General features: G+C 38.6%; 1 protein-coding gene across 4 annotated transcripts in view; it reads right to left on the reverse strand.

Moving 5' to 3' along the window:
• LARGE1 (LARGE xylosyl- and glucuronyltransferase 1) overlaps positions 1–25323 on the reverse strand; it is a 279282-nt gene that overhangs the window by 106176 nt on the left and 147783 nt on the right. For all 4 annotated transcript variants that reach the window (XM_008931589.3, XM_018080646.1, XM_018080645.1 and 1 more), the window contains 2 exons: positions 20120–20243; positions 1334–1505 (listed from right to left, as the gene is read on the reverse strand). In XM_008931589.3, coding sequence (XP_008929837.1) covers positions 1334–1505; positions 20120–20243 — 296 coding nt within the window. The remainder of the gene's footprint in view (positions 1–1333; positions 1506–20119; positions 20244–25323) is intronic.

A 25323-nucleotide genomic window follows, 5' to 3' on the forward strand; every position in this document is an offset into this window, starting at 1 on the left:
TAAGCATAAATTGATGCTACTCCTGGTTGTTAAGGTATATGTTTACATGAGACTCAAAGTTCAGTGGAGGGAAAGGTTTGGTGAAGAGGTCTGAACAGTACCTGAAGAGGGGAAAAACCTGATATTCCTTAATGAAGAAAGCTTGTGAATAATTCAGTTAAGTAAAAAGGTGATTGCTTCCGGCCTGCTGAAAGGACATCAGTGTATCCACAGAAGGGAAAGGAAATAAATGCATGGAGGAATAAGCACTAGAACCCTGTCCTTGACTGTAGAGCTGAAGATAATAGGTCTTGCCCCTTAGCTGGGTACGGGGAAAGGCAAAGAGGCCTTGTGGATTTTAGGAGGGGATAAGTACAGTAAATGGCTTATGTAAATGAATACTCCCATTTGCTTAAGCTGACTTTTCTTGAGATGATTCTGAGAGAGCTGACAAAATGCATCAAGGTTAAAATTTTACTGCGTTGTAAACCTTCAAACCAGCATGCTGGAATGCCTCTGTGCATACCATGCAGTACATATTTTGAGGGCAAGAAGAAACGGTAGAGTATCTCTCTGACTCTGAACAGCTTGCAACACTGGGACCTGTGAGAATTATATGGTTTTAGCAGTGTGCCACCTAGGAAAGTGCTTTGGTTTGTGACAGGGTAGTGGGGAACTTTTTTGTGACCATCTCCTTACAGAGTTACTCTGAAAGTCTCCTTTCTTGGTAAAACTATGAGGTGCATTTCCAAGGAGCTGTGGGACATGGAGATTGGTGAAGAAAACTATTTTAGGTGGATACTTAGAATCCAGAACCCTTTATCAACGCATTAAGAGGAGCAGGTAGGAACTCATTTCTATTCACATGTGTTACTCTGCTACCTTCATCCTCCTCCCTGGTTCAAGAATGATCCGAACTTCATTCACTTTCAGAGGTAATATGGAAAAGTTATATTGAAAGTAATAAATATTTTTATTATTAAAAAAATAATAAACCCCAAGCTCTTCCAAGTATAGAATACTTGGAAATTCAAATACCAAGAGGTATTTGAATAGCACATCACTAGAGCATGCTCATAATTCTTTATCACCTACTGTATTGTCAAGCTCTCACCTGTCCCAAATAATCAGATCAATAAAACCAACTACATAGATAATCAGTGTTGTCAATCATTCTATACTGAACATCATTGAGAAAAGAGCTCACAAAGAGAACAATTATATTGAAACACCAAAAACTAAGAGTGAAAACATTTAACAAATCTTAGATAGCCCTTTCACCCCCACTGTATTGTTTGCTTTAACATTCTCCCTCCCCCTTCAAACAAGGACAGCAAAAAAATCATTAAAATACCTTTGAACTTGTGAAAGACGGCCCATAGCTCAGCAATGTCAGTGGCAAATGTAATGTCTGTGTCGAGGACAATGACTCGCTCAAGATTAGAAGGTAGAGTCTTAGTCAGAACCAACTTCATCAGCCCGTAAATCCCAGAGTAGTGTTTGTTGGGGATCCAAGACACTTCCGACTTGATAGGAAATGGGAAGTGGGAAAGAAGAAGAAAAAATAATCTTCATTAGAGAGAGAAACTTTTCCTGGACACTAGTTTCCTGTAATAGTGGAAGATCTCTGAGGTGGAAAGTCATCTAAAATCCTGCTTTCAAATTTACTTCAGAAGCTCTGAAACACGCAAAAGTTTCTGAAACCTTGGGAAAAGAAAAGTTCTCTGAGGCAACTGCTTTACACAATAAAATTAAAATTAGTTGAGCCTTTTTGGTCCGGTACAACTTGTTCTGAGGCATTCATGTATCCTAATAAAATTGAAATATATTTTTAATCTAAAACTGCAGGTATATTGTACCTTACTTTCATTTTCAACCAAAACAAAAAATTTTGTGTTTGCCACTCCCAGAATTTTCTGACTCTTGAGGTAGAAGTAACAAACATAATTTTTTTCCTTATATTTTTTATAGATTTGGAGGTCAAAATTTCAAAAGGCCAGTCGTTTGGTATAATAGGACAGAAAATTGTAAGAAAAATGTTTCTTACACACTCAAATGTTTCTTTAAGCCTTACATCTTTAACTTAAAACTACTGAGATCACACAGACTTGCTCAAAAGTAGAGAAAGTGACAGAACATTTTTAGCCACATTATTTGTTTGTTACATATTGAAGTGGCAAACTCAAACATTTTCATTTCTTCAGTACAGGCTAAACAAAACATTTCTACAGCTTCTAAAATAAGTTGGGAAACCAAGTTCCGTAGCTGGCATTAGGATGTTCCATGAGCTGTGTTTAATTTTCTTTCTGTGGGACTCAAGTTCTCAAGTATGAAAAGTCACTTCTGAAAGTGTGATATAGAAGGTTTTGAAAAGTTTCTATTTCCCTGTCTGAAACTCCTATTGTTTAATGTTTTAAAGGGCATGCATTACAATTCCCAGATTTTAAGTTTTCCCTTGAGTCATGCTCTCATTAATTTCAATTAGTATTTTGTCTAGAGAGGACCTGAATGTTACAGATTTCAGAATTTGTCCTAGCATATTTCGGAGAAAGTAGGCAGAAACTAAGTGCATTTATAAAACTGAGGAGATTTATTCTGTTATTTAACTATTTCATATCTATTCACTGGCACTGTAAAGTTTATTATATGAAACAGCATTTGCACAGAAAAACTCATTGCCTCCAAAATCCTTAAAGGAAACCTTCCTGTAAGAGAATGAGTTCCTAAAATTTATTTGAAGTTGGAAGCGTGGTTGAAGAAAGACTAATAATAGGTGCTTAGAGCACACTTTTTGAATATAAAGTCACAAGGCCTATGATGATGTAAGCTGACCTGCTCTATTCCCCTTATAATGGCATGCAACTTTCCTCTGTACTCTCAGGATTCCTGTATCAGGGCAGAGCTTTTCCCCACTACTAAGTTCATTAAAAGGACTGAGGGAAGTAGAGCAAACCTTCAAGGAGAAAGAAAAAATTTTAAGGGGGAAGGCAGAAAAAGCAGGTTACCATAAAACAAAGCAAAACCAGAAAGTGAAAACTGAAGTGTGAAGTTTTGTTTGGTTTTTTGAAACCTCAATGCTCCCCAGAAATGTCTTCTGTGTGTGTAAGAGAGATAATTTCAAATCCACATCCTCAAAACTCTAGTTATTTCTCGTCTTAGCTCTCCCACAGGAGGGCTTCAGGAATGGACCATCACATCAAGGTGTCAGAAAGCAGTATCTACCTTGCTTTCACAAACTATATTGCTTTGAATCTGCCACTTGACATCCTTGTGCTAGACCAGTCATACCTCACATGTTAAAAGAGCTAGTCATTTTACAGACTCCTGTTCGCTTTTACCCATCCCTATGTTATTAATTTTGGGTGGCATATCCTTCATTTTATTACTCCAAATACAATATTTCTCCAAAACAACACTTAATATGCTTATGCAAATAAGCCTAGTAAGGCAGGGGTTCAGATATTGCATGAATAGCCTGAGACAAGAAGGGAAGGTAAAAGGTTGTTGGAAAAGATAGTCACCTTCAAGGTGCAGTTCCCTTCTTTGCTCTCAGGATTCCCAATACCACTGCCATGTATCACTGAATGGAAGAGATCCTTGCCAGGCAGTTCCTTCCGATCTGGCACACAGAAGCCAAAAGCCTGCCATCCTGAAGCCTGATGTCTGAAAGGATCACTTTTAAAAATGAAGAAAGCAGTCCCTATTCCACATCGTCTAAAACAGCTGGATAGCACGTGCTTGATTTGAGCATATATTGAACTTTGGATTGTCAATTAGTTCAATTTACCTAAAGTTTTCTCTCCTGTGATGCCGAGTTGACTAAGACACAAACAGAAATCCTAATTAGTCCCCAGCATAATTTCTTCATGGCTTTGCTATTCATGAATAATGTAACAGTTTGCAATTCATGCTAGGGAAAACTCCTTACACTCCACAACAGCACTGTGAAGGCTCACTCTCTCTGGGTACTACATATAGTCTTCTGTACACACAGTAGAGAAGAAATACAAGAGCGCAGTGTTTGAACAGGTCATTGTCCTAGTTTAGGCCAGGACCTGGAGTGTATTCTATACCACCTCATGCCATTGCCAGGGGTAGGGGAAAAGGACTTTTCCCACTTCTGAGAAGAAGGGTGTGGCTTCCAGTTGAAAAACATGGAGGCTTTGTCGGCCATTGTTCATTGTCTCAGGGTCTGGGGTTTTTGCACATCAATCACTCTCTCTTTTGTATACTTTTGTTATTAGTATTGTTACTGTTATTATTAATTTTCTTATCTCATTGCTGTTTCTAGTAAGCTGTTCTTACCTCAACCATGATCTTTACCTTTAGTTCCTCCAATTCTCAACTCCATCCCGCCAGAGTGGGAAGAGAGAGGGGAAGAGGAGAGTGAGCAAGCGATGAGTGGTTTGGTAGAGTCTTGGTGGGGGCATTAAATAGGGGAGCACCATTCCTAAACCACAACAGTTGTTAAGAAGTGCCAGTTTAAGATAATTATGGTGGCCTAACTCTTAAAAAAATAATTGCAAAACTCTTGGAAAATTCTGCAACCTTTAAGCTGTCCACTCTGACATAATTGGTAATGTTTAGTCACTTTTTGCAATATTGTCTAAATACTTTCTGTAAGTCTTAATATATATTTTTTCTCTGGCATAGTTAAAATGGCCCATATATGCCATGTTTGTGAATCATCTGCTTTACAAGCTATATCAGAGTTGCCTTCAGAGAACAAATATTCCTAGAAGATACATCAGGAAGAGAAAAAAAACAGAGTTAGTAAAAGAAGAAAGAGAAACAAAATAGTGTGACATACTTTGCCATAATTCTCAGTTCAGCAGAAACAGCACACCTTGAATCTCTAGCTCTCAAGGTCTGGATTTTTGTTCATGACAGAAGAGTAAAGAATGGCATTTAGCTGGTGCTGACAGTGATTCTTTTAAGTAAGTTAAGTGAAATAGCATCTACTTACTAAAGGTCTTTCATCAGAACCATCTTTATTCTTTCTCTAATTGAAGCCTGAAAATACACTAAATTATCTAAATTATTTTAATATAAAAATTACATGCCCATGAGTCTGCATGCAGTACATAACTGATCACTCTGGTAAATGCCAGAGAAATGGAAGCAACAGCCTTGATGTTAAGGGATGCTTTACCAGCAAGTTGTCTTCCCTAACTGGGCTCTATCACTGGGAAAAACTGACTAAAACACTGACTAAAACTTCTTGTACACAACCTAACTCAGCTTTCTCACAGTTGCTACCACTGTATACTTTTTCATTAGAGTTAGCAGAAGTGCCATTTTTAAGAGAGAAGTCTGATGTAGACATACAGCTTTAAATTGTTTCCCTGTTTCTGTGATTGAGAGAAGGGAAAATGGTGGCTCTTTCCCTGCTTGTGAACAAATTGTATAGTGACTATGTATTTAGGTATTTCTATTTTTAAAAACACTTGAGTTTGGCTGCCTCCACATTTGATCACAACGCACAACTCTTATAGTAAGTAATGACAAATATATTCAGCCAGACTTTAACTGTCATACTGTACTTCTTTAGGGAATTGTGTGATTATTCTTTTTTAAATTTTAATATGCTTTTTTCCCCCACAAATAAATGATGAGGAAACTTGCCCAGGCTTCCCAGGTAAGTACTGACTCTCCATAGTAAGTTAAATAACTATACAAGGGCAGGCCACTTGAGCCTCATTGAAAGGGATAGAGACTTGTAGACTTAGCAGAAAGCAAATTTGATAACAACATGAACAGAATGACAGTGACCAACATGGAAGGACAAACAACTTAAGGTGCCTGTATCCTGTCAGATCAAGAGTCCATTGAGCTCAGTAGCTGGCATCTGATAGTGGCTGGTGGCAGGTGCCTACTGAAGAATATAAACCCAGGGAAATTCTACAGCAATACTGCCCCCATATATACTCCCACCCTGCAGCAATTTGCAACAGATTTTGGAGCAATAGGTGGTATTTTTTTGATTAATAACTTTTGGTGGATTTTTCATTCATGAATTAGGTTGGTTTTTGAAGTCCTATAAGTTTTCAGCAACATCCTGCTGCAGAGTGTCACAGCTTCTTTATGACTTCTGTTTCTTTGGACCCGGCTATCTACCAGTTTAATTTGGGTCACATTTGCTCAGTGTGGTAAGATGGAATTTTGGCTGATGGAATGTTTTGCTTGGCAGCATGTCCTTAAACACTTTACTCTGGAAATATGCAACCCTCAAAAATATATTGGTTTTGTCACTACATTCACTGCATCTTCCTAGATATGCTTGGAAAAAAAATCAATCAAAATAATCCACAGCTATGACATAGTATCCCCATCCCCACTCCAAATAAAAGACAGCCTTGTTGCTCAGCTAACTTTACAAAAGCACCACTAAGGCCAGTATCTTGCAAGAGCCTGTAGGTCAGATGGCTGGGTTGAAGCACCAGGCTGGGAAACAGCAAGCCTGAAGGCAGAAGGTGCCACTTGCATGCACCCCCACCCCTCTCACAGATGGGTTAATAAATGGGATCAAGAAGAACCAAACCCACCACCACCCAAACTGCAGATTCCCTGTGCTGGGGAAGGAAACAGCCAGCAGCAAATAGAAGCCAGAAAACAGAAGAGCCTGGAGGATGTTGAAAAGGCAGTCTGTAGATTTTGCCTCCTGAGAGCTGACATGCCAGGTTTTGCCATTAAAAGTATCTGGCATCTAGAATATACTGATTAAAATAGACAAAAATGTGAATTAGGCTTTGTAATGAATGACTTGATGGAAATGCAAGTATCCGAAAGTATTCATCATCTATTTTCTTCAACATAGGCACTATCTTCCTGAAGATTATATTAGTCAGGTGATATACTAACTTCAAAAAAAGGCAAACAAACCAAAACTTCCAGGCCACAGCAAAATCATGAAGAATGTTGTAAATCTGTACAAATCATAGCTGAATTGTTCTGAATTGTATCTGACCCTGATCTGAAAACCAGTGCAATCTACATGATGAAAGAACATAGAGCAGAAGGGATCTCTGTGAAGGAAAACCAGCCAAATTCATGTTCCAGGCGTGGGAAACAACCCTGGAAATTCTGATGTGTGAATCAGATAACAATAAAGACTGTTATTTCCTCAGATTGGATAAATAACTTTCTAGACACAGCTGATAACTTGTTCTCACAGCTTTTTCATTACTTGCTTAGTGCTTTGCTGCTACTACAAACACCAGAAGTAGCAAGATATTGTTTTTTTAAATCATAAGACCTTTATTTAAGTCTTTCATTTTGTTTCTAAACTGGAGGAAAATACTGCCACCACTTTAATGGCTATCATATAACTAAGGGTTTTTTTGCAACACAAAGCCCAAAAAGAGGGGGTAAACAAACAATATCGATTTGCTGGCACAAAGCAGTTTTCTTGATGGACAGTTTTTCTCATCACTGTTTTTCACAGATTCATCTGTGTGAATCTTCATCTGCTGTAAATATTTGCCACACCTTTCCCCACATTCCTGAAACCTGAGTCACAATTCCAGCAGCACTAACATAGATCAGGATAAGTTCTAGGATAGTCCTCCCCATTTCACATTGACTATACCTCCCCCAGTGTTTAAACTCCAGGCAGGGACTTTCTCACTATCTTGCTTGCAGGAGAGTAATATCAATATATTGTTGCTGAGGCTGGGTTAACTGAATCATTGAGAAAGGAGGGAAATAGCAGGTTAAAAGGAGGGGAATAGCAGGTTAACTTTTAAATATGGGTATAACATTCATGCTTGTCTCTAGCTGTGTTTCTTTTTTAAAGATAATAATAATAATAATAAAAGAAAAATCTGAAGCGAGAGAGAGAGAAATTCCAAGTCACCAAAGAGAAGAAAAAGGTGACTGTCACCTGTAATAGTTTCCTCAGGAGGAGACCCAAAAGGAATCTTCTGGCATCTCACCTTGGGAAAATCATTACCTTTGCTCCATCCTAGCAGGTATCCAGCAAACATTAACAGAAGTGCTTTATTTAAATGAAAACAGTCTCTTCTGTTAATGTTTGCTGCATAAATTGTAACTTCAACTTTGAATTTAGCTTTTTCCCGGGTGATTCACAGGTTTCAATTATACTGATATTCCCCTCCATAACAAGTCCTTACTATTTATATGAATGGTTGTCAAGGAAACCAGAAATCCAGCAAAGCTGGTTAAGTTTTCTAGATTCAGAATTTCTGGTGCCTGAGTATTTTAGGAAATAATAATAGCTCACAATAAGAAACAACTGTAAGGAGATGGGAATTTATACATTTTTGCTAAAATTATTTTTCTATTTCTGCTGGCCTTTGCCGCTGTTGTTCTTACTCATCACAGAAGCACTGGTGACTTTAATAGAATTCTGCCTCATCTTTCACTTTAAGAAACAGATGGTATCTTCCACACATACATGCAACAAGTTTGGATACAAATACCAGTGAGCAAAAAGGTTGAGATAGAAATGGATGATTATCTGAACCTCTGGTTCCTCGATAATGTAGAGCAAATGCAGAAACCATGGAGCAAGCAACAACTGGAAAGGAAGATTAGATATTAAAAATGCAGAACAAACAAAACCTCCCAAATCAGCATCAGCATACAACAAAGGAGAATAACTGCAAATTAATTCTCATCTCTGTAGCAAAGTCCATAACACAGTCTGACTGATGCTGAGTATTGTTTTTCTTCTTTTTTTTTCTTTCTTTCCAAGTCTCTCACTAATACACACATGCACAAAAAGGGCAGACAAGTGGGAAAAACGTGATTTAAGGATGCTTCTTCAAAACAACTTCCTTAATAACAAAATTAACTAAGGGTGCCAAGAGCTCATCCATGCTCCATGTTTGGAACCAATGTGCTTTATATGGATGAAACTGCAGACTGTTATATAAAGTAAAATTGATGGTTTGTTTTTTTTTTTTGTTTCTGCCATTTAGGTAACAAGACATTCAGCCAAACCTTTTTTTTGGAAAAGGAATAGCCAAAAGATAATTCACTTACTGGGAGCTTTGAGGATCATTGCCCTCCCCTTAGGTATTTGGCTGGCTTTCCTCCCACCTTGCTTAGCCCCATCAAACTCAAACAGCCAGTTCCCATTTGAGTCTTTTTCTTTACTCTCTGATTTGAGAAATTCTAAATTTTCTCCACTGTTTCTTGCTATCTCCAAAATGCTGAATGCCCTCTTTGTTTTTCTCTAATCATTTTTGCAAGACGAGACTGCAGAACACAAGAGTGTGGCCAGTCTCAGTTAGTCCTGTTTCTTGTTACTTTGGGGTCTTTGGCCTCAACTACACTGTTTCCAGTGCGGTGGTCAAGGGTGGAGGACCTACAAGAGTCAGACCATCCTAAGAGAGGTCAGTGATAACCAGGCAGACACCAGCCTCCCAGTCCTACCTCTCTAGAAGAGGCAAAAGCTCAAGCCTTCCCTAGAAGATAAGATAAAACCGCCTTTTTTATTTTTCCTTCCTGTCAGTGAATGAGTGAAAACACACACACAGGCTGGTCTAGATAAAATGGCAGGAAGCCAGAGCTTTCTGCTAAAAGCTGACTGACAGGTAGATCCGGCCAGAATTTGCCCAGTGGTGAAAAGTAACTTGTGGCTGCCCTTCTCACTTCATCTGTTTGGAAAGATAAGAAAGATCAATTGCCCACTTTAATTGCTAGTGAACTCAATCAACAAGCTTTTTGTACTAATCCATCAGGGAAGATACAAATCCATGAAAATACTATCATTGTCAGCTTTTTAACTTTATTAACTATGCAAATACATGCACATTAGCTGCAGCCATTATATGTTCTAGCAAATTTCCATGCAGCTCTTGGGATCAAAGTCCAGAGGCATCCAATCTGTATTTTGCATGATGTCAGGATATTAAACAGGTGTCATCAAGACTCACTGTTCAGAATAAAAAGCAACACCATATCGTGCATAAACACATTATGCTGAACAGAAACAGCCTCAGCTCAGTGATGAAAATTTATCTGAAGTGGGATTTTTTTCCCTACTGGAAAATTTGTGCAAGAGTCGTTTTTTTAAGGATGATGAAAGAAGGCTGCAGAACAGTTATGGTGCCTGTTGCTAACTGAGTAAAGCCTGGCAGGAAACTGAAGGTCTAAAATATCAGTTATCATGTGCACAAAAATCCCCAACGAAACCCCAAAAATACTGACGGAATGACTTCTCACCTGTTTAAGACTGAAACATCTTGTCCTGTTTGTATCCATACAAAACCATATGTACTTCAATGCAACAGCCAGAGTTACATAAGAAAGAGCCATAGGATATCTCAATTTGGAATGACCCATAAGGATCATCGAGTCCGACTCCCTGCTCCATAGAGGATGATCTAAAACTAAACCATATGACTAAGAGGGTCATCCAGATGTTTCTTAAATTCTGTCAGGCTTGGTCTCATGACCTGAGTTCAAGATCTTGGTGGTGTGACCCTGGGGAGCCACCAAGTTGGTTCCAGTGACCAACATCCCTCTCAGTGAAAAACCTTTTCCTGATGTCCTAGGATGATTTGTGGAAACTATGTGGGGAACGTAGCTTCCATTAGGTCTCTGACATAGTAACAGGAAGTCAAAACACAGCAAATATATATGAGAAAAAGGATTAATTCTTCTATTCCGAAGAAAATCTCGACCCACAATCCAGCATCTCACCAGTAAAATCAACCCTCTCCAGACCTAAGCTCTTACTTTTTCTGTCTTAAAAGTAAGAAAGAATGGTAAAACTTCAACAGCTGAAAATGCTGTACCAAAAAAGAGGCCATTAGTGGGTGGAACACACATCCAGCTAGTGGAATAAATGCTATATCCCATAAAGAACTATTCGTTCTCTTATTTTCAGAAAAAGCAAAGAATTTGCAGGAAAATAAATCATCCTCCATCCTGCAGGGTTGGAGGCCAGGTGAATGGAATTTCTTATATCGCAATTATTTCTTCAAGAGAACAAAAATTACGCGAAGCAGTGTTCTTTTCTCCAATGGTAAGTATTACAATAGATCAAAACTCCTGGGGACTAAAAAGCTCCAGGAACACATCTGGAATAAAAAGGATAATAAAGAATAAAATGTATTACAATTACGAACAAGCAAAACTAACAATAACCTAGTATAAGAAGCAGTGAATGTGACTGGTGGGGGGGAAGTGTTCTTTTTCTTTGTTATTAGAAAGAGCTAAGATGTCTCTCAAACAATGCAGCACTAACTAGAAAAACAATCAGAAGAAAATAAAGACATTATTTGGAAAGCTGGGCTCCTTCGAAGCAAGAAATACTGAACTTTAAGATCATGACATGTCTCTAGTTTATTGCCTAGGTTCTAGTTAAATATTGTCAAATACTTCAGAAAACAGTTAATTTGCATGAGCAGTGTTTAGAGGAAGTGTCCATGTAGCAGGTGTGTATCTCTTACACTTCTTGAAACATCTGATGTAAGGGCTAAGACCATCAGTGTCACCATAATTCCAGGTGAATACAGATCCTAAATGCCTGATTAAAACAATACAGATGGAGCTATTTTATAGGCTTTCATCTGTATCAGCTAAAAACTGTGGAATCCACTCAGCTGTGAAAGCAGTCAAACCTGAAATAATGGAGGAGTATTTGGAAAAACTATCAGTGATCAAAACACTACTCAGTTTTCATCTTTGTTTCTGAAAGGGTGAGACCTAGACACCATCAACTTAAACTCAAAGAATGAAACTTCTGCAGGATTAAGTCAGTTTGATCTGCAAAGTGGTATCTCCACTGAGAGAAAGGAAATTTCCCAATTTAGAAATTTAAATGTTCTCACATCAAGTTGACTCAAGAAGAGGTACCACCAATGGTATCTCATTAAGAATGTTAGCAAGTACTCAAAGTCTGAATCAGCCTGAACACCCTTACCCAGACTGAGATGATTTATGAAGACCTATCAGAAGACTGACTTCAATGTGCTCTTGTGCTATGTCAGGTACACAGCATGGCTTGTCATTTCCATCCAGTGCTAAGAAAAAGGGTCATACAAAAAGGTGTGCCTAGATAAGATGAACATCATTTTTCACCACAAGAATGACTATGTCAGCCCTAGTTCTTCAGAATACTTTGTGCCTACACTGCCTGCTGAACCACTCCATGGGAAGTAGCTCACATCTGAACTTCCGTGCAACACTTCCCTGAATCTCACTTGTTTCTCAGAAACAAGACAACACCAAGTACTTTATGAATTCTAATATTTTCAGCTCCCTGGTGGTGAATCAAGAATATTCTTGGAGTCCTTTTAGCCTGCTATCTTTTTTCAGCTTATCAGTCAGACATAGAAATACATATAGGTCAGTTCTTCGTAAATCTAAAAGCAAGAATCACTAAATGTTCTGGGAAGATTCTCACATCAATACTGAACCTGACTAGGAATGCCCTGAACAGTCACTGCTATTCTTCTATCAGTAATCGAATGCCCTTTGACAGGGAGGTGTCCTTGTGAGCAAGTGAAAAGCCATTAAGATCTAAGACCATCTAAGATCTAGTCATTATATATCTTCCCAGCTTTTTATCTCTAGTACCAAGAAAAAAAATTGTGGTGGAGCACAGGATGACCATAAACTCTCTCCAGCAAGTACAAGGGATAAACAACCCACACCCCTCATGTAGATCAAAGTGTTAAAACAATTTCTGCATGTCCAAGGTTAGGACAGCAAAATGTTTTTATTTCTCATGGATGGATGATAACGTTCTAAGAAAATAGGGATATTCATGTAATGGGGATGCATAGGACAAATAATAGTTGCAGGAGTTGGTTCGAGACACTGTGCCTTTTTTTCTTTTTTTTCCAGGGCACCTTTTTTAATTTTTGTCAAACTGAATAATTTTTGCAAAATCTCATGTGCAGTTATTCATCTTTTTCTCATTCTCTGCTAAAATTGCCTTCCCTGGAGGTGCAGCACATGTTGCTGCAATGAGCAATGTTTAAGAAGCTGAATGCCAAACAGAAATCCTTGCTATTGAAATGTCACAGTCAGCTACTATGATACGAATGTGGGTGATGTAAGTGGAAGGGAGTTGGCTCCTTATTTGTCACTTCACATATGTTACAAAGAGCAGCTACGCTGGCTTCCTGGTGGAGGTAATACAGAACAACTGTACTGTGCTTCCCCAGAAGCGAGAAAAAGGTGGAGCTACGGAGAAGCCTACAACAATTAGAAATAAGTTATAAAACTAACCAAGAACTTCAATGTTTTTTCAAAGCACCAGCAACAGCAGGAAAATATAAGAGGTTTACAAAGGTAGGCATGAGGCTTTCTTTTGGAATAGCAGAAGCACTGCACAACACAGTAGGCAGACTGGGACCCTCGAAAGAGGCCCAGAAGTACTGCGCCTTCTTGCATCACATCGGGCTTCATCTCAGTATACCAAACTCCAAATTTCAAATTAACTGATAACATTTGTAAATCCAAAGAGAAATGACGTAAAAATCTGCAAAAAGCTACTCCACATTTGGTATCTTGCCTCCTTCCACAAAGTTAGAGGTGATGCTGCTCATGAAAGCTAGATGTCACTAAGCAGATGACAACTGCTGGAAGTCAGAAATGGCACTATGACCAATTTCTGACCAGCCCCACCGGTTTCCGCAGCATTCTTTCATGACTACCTGTTTAGAATAGGCAGAATTCTAAGAACCAGTTTGATTTTATGTAAAATTGCTTTCTTCATGTTCTAGGTCTGAATAATAACAGAAAACACATTTAAATAATAGTCTGTTAATGTTGCATGGCTTTTTTCTTTTTTGTGCAGAAGAGGGACTGGGAGGGCAGAGGAAGTTTGGCTTAGGCTACTCACTCTGCACGGATAGATTCTGACCAGTTCACAAAGGTTCCACTGTGCTGGGGACTTTGAATTGCTATCTGTTTCTTGGTAGATACTCATTTCCTTCCAAACAGTCTAAAGGAAAATATCTTGGCTTACAAAACCTGGTCTGTTAATGTCCAGTTGTGTATTTAAAACTATGGATAAAAGACCCTGTTCTTAACATGGTATCATTGTGTCACAACCACAAGCATATTTTATCACCTGAAACTTCATGTCTCTGGTATTCAGTATGTTCATTAGCAAATACACAAAGTCTCAATTATAATGTGGAAATTCAAATCTAAAACTAAGCCATGCAAGTTATAAAAATCTGTACAATGTTTTGATTATAGACTTTGGTTTTCAAAATATTAAATTTGCATATTAAAAAAAAATTAAAGAGAAAGGGAAAAGGCAGGAAGAAACAGCAGTGTATGCCTATTATTTCACTGATGTGCACTAGGCCAGTTTACAGAAAGACCAATGAAATACAGGAGCATTCCAAGCCCACTGTAACTTGTAACAGTATTTGATCAACACCTCAGTGCTGTAGAAACACTTTAATTGAATACTTACCACTGTGTAAATGAATGTAAACATTAACAGATGCTGTGTTTCTCATTCTGTATTGCATTAATAGCAATTAGATCTTGCATATGAAGTGGAAAAGAAAGGAAGGAAAGTAATGTACTTCTGCTTTATAACTTTGTATGTTTGCCTCTGAGGCATACAGTGAACTACTTAACAGATAAATAAACATGCACTGCCCTTAAGCAATATATAATCTGCATGCAGTGCAACACAAATACAGTCTAACTGTTAAAACCTGTATTAGTTAGGGGTTAGTCACCATTATCCTGAAATAAATTGTTATGGATGGCTACTTCTGCAATATCCAGTGCAACTGCTTGACCAGGAAGATGATGGAATGCAGGAGAATGCTGGTCAGTTTTGTTGTTCAAGGCTTTGTCAACACTGCTATTGTTGTCACCCTATGCAGCTGGTGTGAAAAACAACAAGCTAATAATCTGTTTATCAAATACACTCTCACATCTTCCCAATTGCCAGTGAGGTCCCTCTCTCCCATGTTCAGCAGGTGGTATCTGCCATTCTGTTGGAAGTATTTGCTTGACCATGGTTCCAAAATTGGTATATGGCAATGTACAATACATACAGCCCTATCTATGCTATCATTCATTGGAAAAGCTTCTACTGGTAGCCAAAGATTTCATGGCATTTGAGATGCGTTTAGTGTAATTTGCTGCAAAGGCATTTACACATAGAGAATATTATAAAACAGCTAACAGGATGCTGACTTAGAATAATTCTTGTATTGGCAAGACAATGTGCTAGAAAGGACACTTGGTTGCTGTCTGGATGGTAAAGAGAATCTCTGTAGTAAGGGTCCTTGCAGGGTCATCTTAGTTGGATTGAGTGAGACTCCCTAAAACATGTTTCTGTCTAAGTTTTGTAATCCAGCTGGCATGTGGTCCTACGTGACCACTGCAAGACATGCATAATGCATTGATATAGATTACCTTAACCTATATACAAAACATGTCCTATCTTAGGCATGTACAAAAGATTGTCCTACATGATTATTTCTACACATGCAGGAACTGTTTCTATTGATTGTCTTACCCTTATACAATTGATTAACTTTGCTGCAGGAACTGCCTGTGAATATCTGGGACAACCAGAATCTTCACCCAGGATGTTAATCGACATGCTTAAGCATACAAATCGGTCTAGGCACAGCAGGGTCTGCCTGGGAAATCTCAAGAACTGTCTGAAATTCCCACTGGGATAGCTCTTGTAACAAGCTGTCAAATACTTCTTGTGCAGATGGCCAGCAGTCCAATCAATCACCTAGTTTCAACTTGGTCTGCTGTCTCAAACCAGCCCTTTATCTCACCTATGCAGACGACAAGCCTGGGAGTTCCTGGACCACTCTGGGAATTTAAGCACATTGGGAGTGCACACAAGCACAGCTCTGAGACTCAGCTACACTATGATTATAAATAAAGAATTAAACTTTATTTTTCTGCTTAGATCTCACAGCCCTTGCCCATCTATCTATCCAAATGATGTCAACGACTGACCTAGTGAACTGCCTTCACAGTTCAGATGGAAGTGGCTAAGAAATGACTCATAATTAAATAAAGGCCTACAGTTATGTGATCTTTATGCTATGCATTGTCCCAGCTTGGTTTTGCTCTCTGGATCAGACCACTGTTTTTGACTGACTGCGCAGACTACAACATTTCTGATATGAAATCACCTAATGTAGCGCTGGTAGTCAGATTTGTGGACTTCTGTATCCAGGAACAGCAAAAGCTGGAATATTGTCCACATATGCAGCAAAGTAGGGAGCTTTACACACATTTCATTTTAAGGTCAAGTGCTCATCTACTACAAAAACCCATTCACCATCCCCTTAAGTTCATAAATCAACAAATGCAGCACATTTGTGGGCTAAACTATTTAAAGGACATGGCTTTTCTGCTTTATCAGTGATGAAGAGACTATGTTTATCTGGGCCATCAAGATTTACTCACAGCAACTGCCCATTCTCCCTTCTGCTTTCTTCAGCCCACGTCATGTTGTCATCAGTCTGTCAGGCAACATCTGGGAAAGCAAACCTTCCTCATCTGTATTCCACCCATCACACATACAGTACTGCTTTATCAGCTGTTCCTTCTGCTCTGGTACAATGCGGATCACAATGGGTTTAATGCTTATACCTCCTTGTGAGTGAACTGACATGAGATTTCATGTTAAACAATGAAGTGCAGAAGCCAGTTCTCATGCTGCACATCTTCAATAGTTTGTTTTAGAGTTTCTTCATGTAAGACTGAACTGAAAAAAATCACAATATCCTGCAGCCTGATATGTGCAATTCACAGCTGTAATGTGTCTTTTAGATAAATGTTTCACAGGTATGTTTTTCTCTTTTAATGTTCAAAGAAGACAATTTTCGGTTTCCAGTTATTTTTTGGGATGCATTGCTGTAATAGATACATCTACTGCATTAGGATCCAAGTTGAATAACATGACTAAAGTGATCACCATAAAGTGAATCTACATTGCCAAGTAACCGTCTAGTTTGTAGTCACAGCCGCATGTGACCACATAAATTTGGAAGAGTTATTTAACTACACAAACCCACTACAGTGGGCCATACTGAGTAGAACAAGAATGAAGTCTGTAGCTATGGAATAGCTCAATTACTGGCACCATTATCAGCTGCCCATACTTCAAGGATGCTTATTGCTGACTACTAAGTGCATGTTGCAAGATTAGTTAATGGGAGAGAGTTCACAATCTGAACAGCTTGCAAGTTGAGGGAGAGCTTTTAAGCACCAACCTATCTCCCTTGTGGTTATTGGCAAGGAGACCGGCCAAGTTATGTTGGGGGAGGTTAACGATCATCTTAGTAGAACTGGCTGCTAAAAACCTCAGACTAATTGGTTTAAAGAAATATATCCAGCAAGCTCCCATCTCAGTTGTGTCTGACCCTTCTGCTGGAAATGTTATCTTGGCTCAGCTCCAAAGTCAAGTCTCTCCCCCTTCTACCCCATCCCTTATCACGTGCCTCAAACAAAGATACGCCTTTCCTCGGCCATTCTTTTCTGTGCTCCATCCCTCTTCCAAGCAGGTTGCTGTTAGTTCAGCAGCACCTGCTTTTAGGGAGAGAATGAACATAGGCTCTTCCTGGTGCAACATGAACAGCTGTGTCACCTTGCAAAAGGAAAAAAAACTCTTCTCTAAATTTTAAAAGGAACATCTGACATGCTTAATTCACAGCAGCAAAGTAGATATCTTGGTTTGTTGGCCCTATAAATTATGATATAATCAGAGGTACCTTGTCTTCTCTTTCTTGCAGTGAAGCCTCCAGTTTTCCTCTATAACTTGAGAGAAAACAACAGCCACAGCTGAGCCCAATTTTCTACACCTCCTTTCAGGACACTGGTTGCTCTAACTCTAAGCTAAACAGTATGCATTTTTAAGAACTGCAGGATATTTTAAGAAACATTGCCAAACATTTTAGTCTCCAAATTCTGCCTTTTAAAAAACTAATACACTAGTGGAAACTGTAGCCCCAATTCTAAATAGCTACTTGAAAACAAAAAAGCATCCATACTATTTATGGAGGATCTAATATTAGGTGCTCCCTTCCACTGTTTGAGTGGAAACAGGAGTAGAAGCAGGATTTTTCCCAGGACTTAAGGGCTTAAAGTAACATGCCAGCTCCTGGTGCATTAGAAGGAAGAGGCTGGAAGCTCATACATATCCAATGAGAAAAAAACAAACATGAAATAAAATGTTTTTTGTAGCAACTAAAATGTGTTCCAAAACAACTGAACATTGGTGAACAAAAGCTAAGCAGAAAATTCTCATGCTATTTTTCAGTCTAAATCCTTTTAAATGTCAGGAAATGGCATTGATTACATGTTTTAAAAAGAACTATGGAGGCTCATTTAAAGTGAAACATAATATATACTGTACCAGTGGATTCAGAGATGACTTCAGAGAAAGACAGACTTCCTAGTAAACATTCTAGCCTCAGCTCTGTGTTTTCTTAACACCAGCCAGCATAATATAGCTCCCAAGAGTACAGGTGAAATACATGAACCCAAACCAATCATTAAATCCTCTCTAGAGGCTATGTAGGAAACAAATGAGATGAGCTCCTACAGCTGTCTGTAAACAGCTCCTCTGTCTTCTTTGCTAAAACTTGCAGAATGATTTGGATATGAGCCAGCATCATACCTGGCTTTTTAAAACTCCATTTATGTTTACAGCTCTTTGCTCTCCTTTGGCAGTGTCTATCACATTCACCTATGCTGAGCACTACATATTGTGTTTCTTGGCTACTGAAATAAGGGAAATTGCTTGGTATGCAGTATGAGCCCTGAACAAGAGTGGCAAACCTGGAAAGATGTATATATGCATCAGTACTTCCATCCAGTGTGAAAGCTTCCTCAACCTAAATCCTATGGGTTACATGCAAAACAGCCAAGTGTTAATTTAGGTCACTGATTGTATAAAAATTAAGGTTGTGTGAAGACAGAGGGACAAAACAAGAGTTTGCTCTTTAGGCTCCTATTTGCACAGAGCTTTACCCGTAAATCAGCAAGTTGGGGATAACTGAAGTAAGCTCTCTTGGTTATTATTTACTGAACTAGATTGGACGGTACCCAAATGACAAGAAGGAAAACACTGAGAGGTCTGTCTTCCCCAGCTGAGAGGCTAATTAAAAGCCCTACAATTTGCAGAAAAGCACATGTAACACAGACATGTACAAGATTTATAAGAACAAACCTCCCCCTTGCTATGAAGCTATAAAGAACAGAAGGGAGATCTCTGGCTAATTAGGTTAATATCAGCTTATGGCTTCATGTAGAAGAACCACAAAAAATGAAACCAGTTAGAAACAAAGTATTTTTCTCAAGGATCATTTTTTCCCTTTTCCATCTCTTCTGAAACCTTTTTGTATTTAAGATCTACAATATGGAGCTTACCCCTTAATTAGTACAGCAATTTGCTAAATCTTGTTTTTTTCCTTGTTTCAGGGTGCTGTTCAGAACAGTCTGATAAATCATACTTATTGCCACCAACTCCAAATGCTAAAATCTGAATACTTCATTCTACCTCCACAGCTCAAAAACATGCAGCTCAAAATCAGTGCTGTGCCTTCATGTTCTAATTTAAACTTTGTAACTATGAAAAGATAATTACTTTATGTTTTGAGTAAGTGACTTTTTCCCCTTCTTGGAACTCTTTTCATATTTGTTCCTTTTGAAAGGGCATCCAGATAAAAAAAGGTAGCTGTTTTGAACTATAGTATTGATACCTTGTATACGAGTGTACACACGAGTATATGTACTTATGGTGTTACAGATCCATGCTTAAGGAATGCAAGGCAGTTGAGTGTTTTCAATAAAGACTTGGGCTTATTGAATAAGATACTTACGATTCCACCATTGCTACTAGCAAGAAGTCTCCTTAGCAAAACAGAATGTGATTAGATGGACAGCCAGAATCCTCTTAACAGCAGGTAAAATTCTAAGCTGCTAAACAACATATTCCATTAGCAGAGAAATTGCCTTGATTTTAGCCATTTAGCATCTTTTAGTTAAGTGTAACTGAAGTTCCAGTCATGTGAGTTGGAATTAGTCTCAGTCAGGGAGAATGTTTTAGCCAACTGCTCCCCTGCAAGTCACCAGGCAAAAGAGATTAATAAAAAAGGGATGACATGAAATCAGAAGTATATGATTAACACCTGTGTATGTCTGTCTTTACCTTGAGCTCATCTGCATCATAGAAGTCTATGCGCACAGCAGGGACCATCCATGTCTGGAACAGAGTTGCCAGGATCTGTTTGGCAATTGCATCTGCGATGAGGTGAAAGTGGAGTGGGTTTCGCCTAGTATGAGAAGGGAGAGAAAACCATTAGTTCAAGGGTTCCTGATTCCTGTTGTTAAAGGACAACATCAGAACGTACAAAACTTTATCTATGTCTAAGATGTCAAGTTTAAAGTGTACAGCATGTTCAGTGGAGTCCTGCTCTGTGGCCAAAATGCTGAGCCACAATTGAACACGTATGACAAGAACAGAAATACTCATTCAGTTTCTGGGTGGCTGTAAACAAATAGAGATCCTTTGACTTCAGTGGAATGCAACGATTTATAACAGCTAAGGATCTTGTTCCTTCTACTGGCTCCTTAAAAGAAGGCTAAGTTAATCTCCCTTTGGGGACTTGAGCTATGAATGTGCTGGCTTTCAGTTTCTAGGTCAATCTGGCAACTTATCTTTGTGGTAAGAAGTCTGTGGAGAAGTGGAGGTACAAGGTAAGGTTAAAAAATAATCATTTGAATTAGGTGATATTCCGGGACCATTGAGTTTACATAGTTCTTTTCTACAAAGCAAACTTGGGGAATCAACAGCTGTCCTACAGAAACCCAAAGCTAGATGTTTCAAGTGAGTGCCTTCTAGCTATTCACTAGCACAGTGAATAGAAAGGAGATTGCATATCTTCCCACATCCTTTTCCTAAGAGGGAGGGATAGTTAAAGGCAGGAAGAAAGAAAACATTTTACTTCAAAACACCAGAATTGGGTTCACCTTGGTAGTTACAGGACTTGGGCTAATTGAAAAGCTTCAAAACAAGATGAGTGAAGCCAGTATCAGCAAGACTGGCACCCTGGCACCATTTGCAGACTGTATGGATTTTTCTATAGTAATGTGAACTTGAACATTGCAAATACCTTGTTTAAACCCCTTAACCTCACTCCGTCTTTGAGGGACCGTAAACAGTAAAATTCGATCTTAACTTCTGTGGTAGGAGTACAAAAACCTGTCAGTGGAAGTTAGTCATGAATTTGTAGTCTTCTGTGTTTATCCCTAGCTTAGCAACTTTTCCTGTTAGCAGAGAAGGACAGAGTTTGCAAAAGCCACTAAGAAGACAGATGGTTTGTTTAGGTTTAAGCATTGGCTCAATCTTTCTTTGACCTCTAGCCTGGAATAGTGGTCTCTCATTTCTATGAAATTTATAAAGCTAAATGGGTGTACTTCTTAATTGATATTTTTCATCTAAAAAGATGTTTCAGATGTTGATTAAAGTGAAAGATGACTGTGCTACTATATTCTTCAGTGTGAACAAGAAGTCAGGAAATCTATGTTAGTTCAGGCCAATATACTTCCATTACACTTTTGGGCTTAACCCACAAGATGAAGATTATTTTTTCGCCATTTCCTACACTAATGAACAATATGTGCCTTCCTTTTTAATGTTTCTCTTCTTTCTTTGATTAGTAATACTGCTTCCCACTGAACAAAGTCCACAAGAAAATGTAAACATACATATAATGGTTCATAGAATCATAACAGACCTCTCAGCAGAAACAGGAGATTGTTGTGAGAAGCAATGTATGGTTGGATTTTGCAGTGTTAGAAATGCTGCACCTAAGATCCAACCCAACACACAGGGCTGTCAGTGAAGCTGCTGTATTGGCTTCAAGGACACTGTGGATCACATTATGAGCTTACAGGAAAAGCAGAAAAGGGGTGGGTAGAAGGCTTATATATGAGCTAATCATGATGGCGGAATAAACCCACAGCTGATCTGCATTTAACAATATCCAAAACAATAAGTCACAACATGCTCTCCAAAAAGGCAAAGGTCTTTCAATCTCCAACTTGCCCTGGAGGGAGGAGGGGAGAGGGAAAGGTGTAAGCTGCCAGCTGCAGTGTCCCATTACCAAGCTAAAGGAATCACAGCAATTATATCTGCTTCTCTAGCCCAGCAGGAGAGCAGAAGAGGACATCCTGGCTCATGCAGATTCCGCAGTAACCAGGCACCTTGCCAAGAAAAAAAATCGGGAAATAGCAGTGATCAGGAAATACATCTCATTAGCAGAGACAAGGCCAAGAGAAACAAAGTACAACACCAGCAGCCTTGCATACAGGCAAAGCAGTATCTCAAGACAAATAGATGCTGAATGTCAACATACATATCCCACATAGGTCCCTCTGCTTAGCAAGGGCTGAGTCTGGATTCTGGTAAGACTATTTCCCAGCTGGTGTTCTTCAGTAACTTCTTTTCCTTTTTTTTTCCCCAGGGTTATTTATCCATATATTGCAAAGTAGAATAAGAAGAGTAAAAAATCAGTTCAAACCAAGATAGCTCTGTTTTCCTCCAAACCCTCATTTAGTTAAATGGAATTGATATAAAATATCAAGATGAAACACGCTAGTTGAAAAGAAAAAATCTGACTCAAAGACACTCAGATGTTCAGTAGCAGTTTATACTTATCTGAATGACCCAGAGTGTATGAAACTTAAATGGGAACAAGTGGGTGACATTTTCTTTAGTTCGTCTCCTACTGGGAAAAAGAAAAAAGGAGTAGCTGAACTCCCACACAGAAATCTCTTTCAAGTTGTTAGCCTCGTGGTAAAGATTCAGCTGCAAGGAAAGTGTATGTCAGAGGCAAGGCAGAAGATTATCACTTACAAAAATATATCCCCAAAACAGTATAGTGACCTGATGACATCTACAACTAAATGTGCATCAGCCACAGAAAATTTTACTCCAGATGATCTTTTAGTTCTGTGAAATGTGAGGTTTAGCATGGTGCTAGAAGCCAACAGAGCACAGACTCAAAGCTGGAAGACCTTCTGAAGATAACAGTACTAGCATACACACAGATGACATCTTTTACCTCTTCTGGTGTCTGCAATATGCAAAGCCTAAAAGATATGGATTGCTTCAAAGGATTTATGAAACAAGTTTAAAAGCTTAAAGATTAACCAACGTTGTAAAAGATACAGAAGATTCTGTAAGATGAAAAATCTTTCTCAAGAGATATGTGAAAGGGATGCCATAGTTATTTGCCAACATGATTGAATCACTGGCTCTAAGAATCATGGGTAACGATCAGGATATTGTGAGGGATTCCACTGAAAGCTGTACTTCATCAGACTTGCACATTTTGCTGTACCATTTGGTATCAGTGAAAGCTATTCCTTTCTTCAGACTGGTCTTCTTCCAGGACAGAGACATTTTGGGATATGAGCTTTACAAAACTGAAATGAAATTGTATTGCCCCTATGATCAGTTACGGGATAGGCATGCAGACAGCTATCCTTCACAGGCATTTAGCAGCTACAGTTAAAAAAGATTGGGTATGGCAGGGGGAGATACTCGAGTCTTCTGAGATAGGCTTGAGAGTACCTCACCAGTATAACACGAAAGGGTGACATGGCCTTTGAAGTTCAGTGAGCAGCTGAAGACACAGAAGTTTGCTACTGGAAATTGAGTGGCATGCAACTGAAAAAATATGATGCTGTGGTTAAAGAAAAACTCAACTCCCTTCTGCTGGGAAGGCAGATCAAGGTATGAAAAGGATTTTAATTCTGTGGTTTCCTGCAAAAGCAGTGACAAATCTATGGTTAATGAGATGGCCCAACAGGTTCTTTCCAGTACCCTGAGCCTAAAGACTCCAGTGCAACCCACTTGTTGAGTTGAAGGGAACCTGGAATCAAGTCTTGGGAGAAAGTGATGACCAGCATAAACCTCTTCTCTCACTCCAAATGGAAGGTGGTCTTTCTTCAAGTTCTCCAACTAACTCAAAGCACACGTGTTTGGTTTGCTTATTTTTAACATATATACATCACTTTCCACTGGGCACACCAAGAGAGCTAAAACAGCACACATGGTAGAGGCTAGTTATATCTTGCACAGCTAGAAATCACTATACTGTAAATGGTGACAATACATGCAACTACAGAGTAATATGGGTCAATATATATGGCAATTGTGATAAACTTCTCCTACAAAACTAATAGGTTTTTGAAAATTTCCAGTATTCATGTGAATTAGCATGTTTGGAAATCAAGGTTTCTAGTGTTCTGGGTGTCACAACAGGCGGCTCTTGAACTCTGAGCCCCAGGTCTTCCACTTTTCTCACTACAGAAACAGGTATTGAAATGGCCATGGAATTTCTCATAAGGTCCATAAATACTTAATCTCATTTACCTCAAAGATTTTGAACATATGAATTTTTACCAACTACAACTTTTCACAGTTTCTGCTTCATGGAAAATGATGATCCACTAATGCCTTAATGTGGTAAAATGTAATTTCAAAATATGGGTATTTCCCATCAAGTGGAAACCCTAGGTTTTAAGCACTCTATTTAGAAAACTGCAAATCTTCATATATTAAATTATTTCCACTTGTCTTAAGATCAGAACACTATCTGACAAAGTAAACCACGTGTAAACAGCACACATTTATTTTTCTAAATTACTTTCCTCAAAAGTGAATGAATAGAGATTCTGGCCAAGATTTTCAGGCATGGATGCTTAAATATAGGCTCTTAGACTTAAATATAGGAGCTTGAATGAATGCTCTCATTTTCAGAATCGCTGAGGTCCTACAAAGTTAGTAAAATGAAAAGATGTCAGTAATTTTAAAAGTCAGGCCATGAATTAAGGATCCTACTCCAAGGCACCCATTCCTCTCTACTTTTTTTAGCATGATATCTTATTTTTGCATTTCAAAACTTATTCCTAATCAGAGTTATGATCTGCTTGCTCAAGCATTTGTGGCCCTTTCTTTTCAAATAGTCACAGCCACTGAGTTAAATACAAAAATCTACAATCAAAAAAGGGAGTAGGGAACCAAGACTCACTCTTCCCTTTTGTATGATTCCATAGCTCAGTTGTTAGTAATTCAAAAAGCAGCTGTTTGGCTGCTTGGTTGCACAGTTCTCTCTGCAACAGAGGAATTTTATTTTCTAAGAATATAAAAAGGTCAGTAGCCCAGGGGGTTTATTTCCAAAACCTATACTTTATTAAGGGAAGCACAACAAGGTAATACCTTTTATATCTGTAACAAATGGTTACAAGAACTTCAAACAGAAATTATAAAAGGTAGCTTGGGACATTTTTTTTCCTAATGCCCATATGACAATCCTTCTCTCATACATGGAGAATTTTAATGTG

This window comes from Manacus vitellinus, unplaced genomic scaffold (assembly GCF_001715985.3).
Source record: "Manacus vitellinus isolate BGI_N305 unplaced genomic scaffold, ASM171598v3 scaffold_5_pilon, whole genome shotgun sequence".
Classification (NCBI taxonomy): Eukaryota; Metazoa; Chordata; class Aves; order Passeriformes; family Pipridae; genus Manacus; species Manacus vitellinus.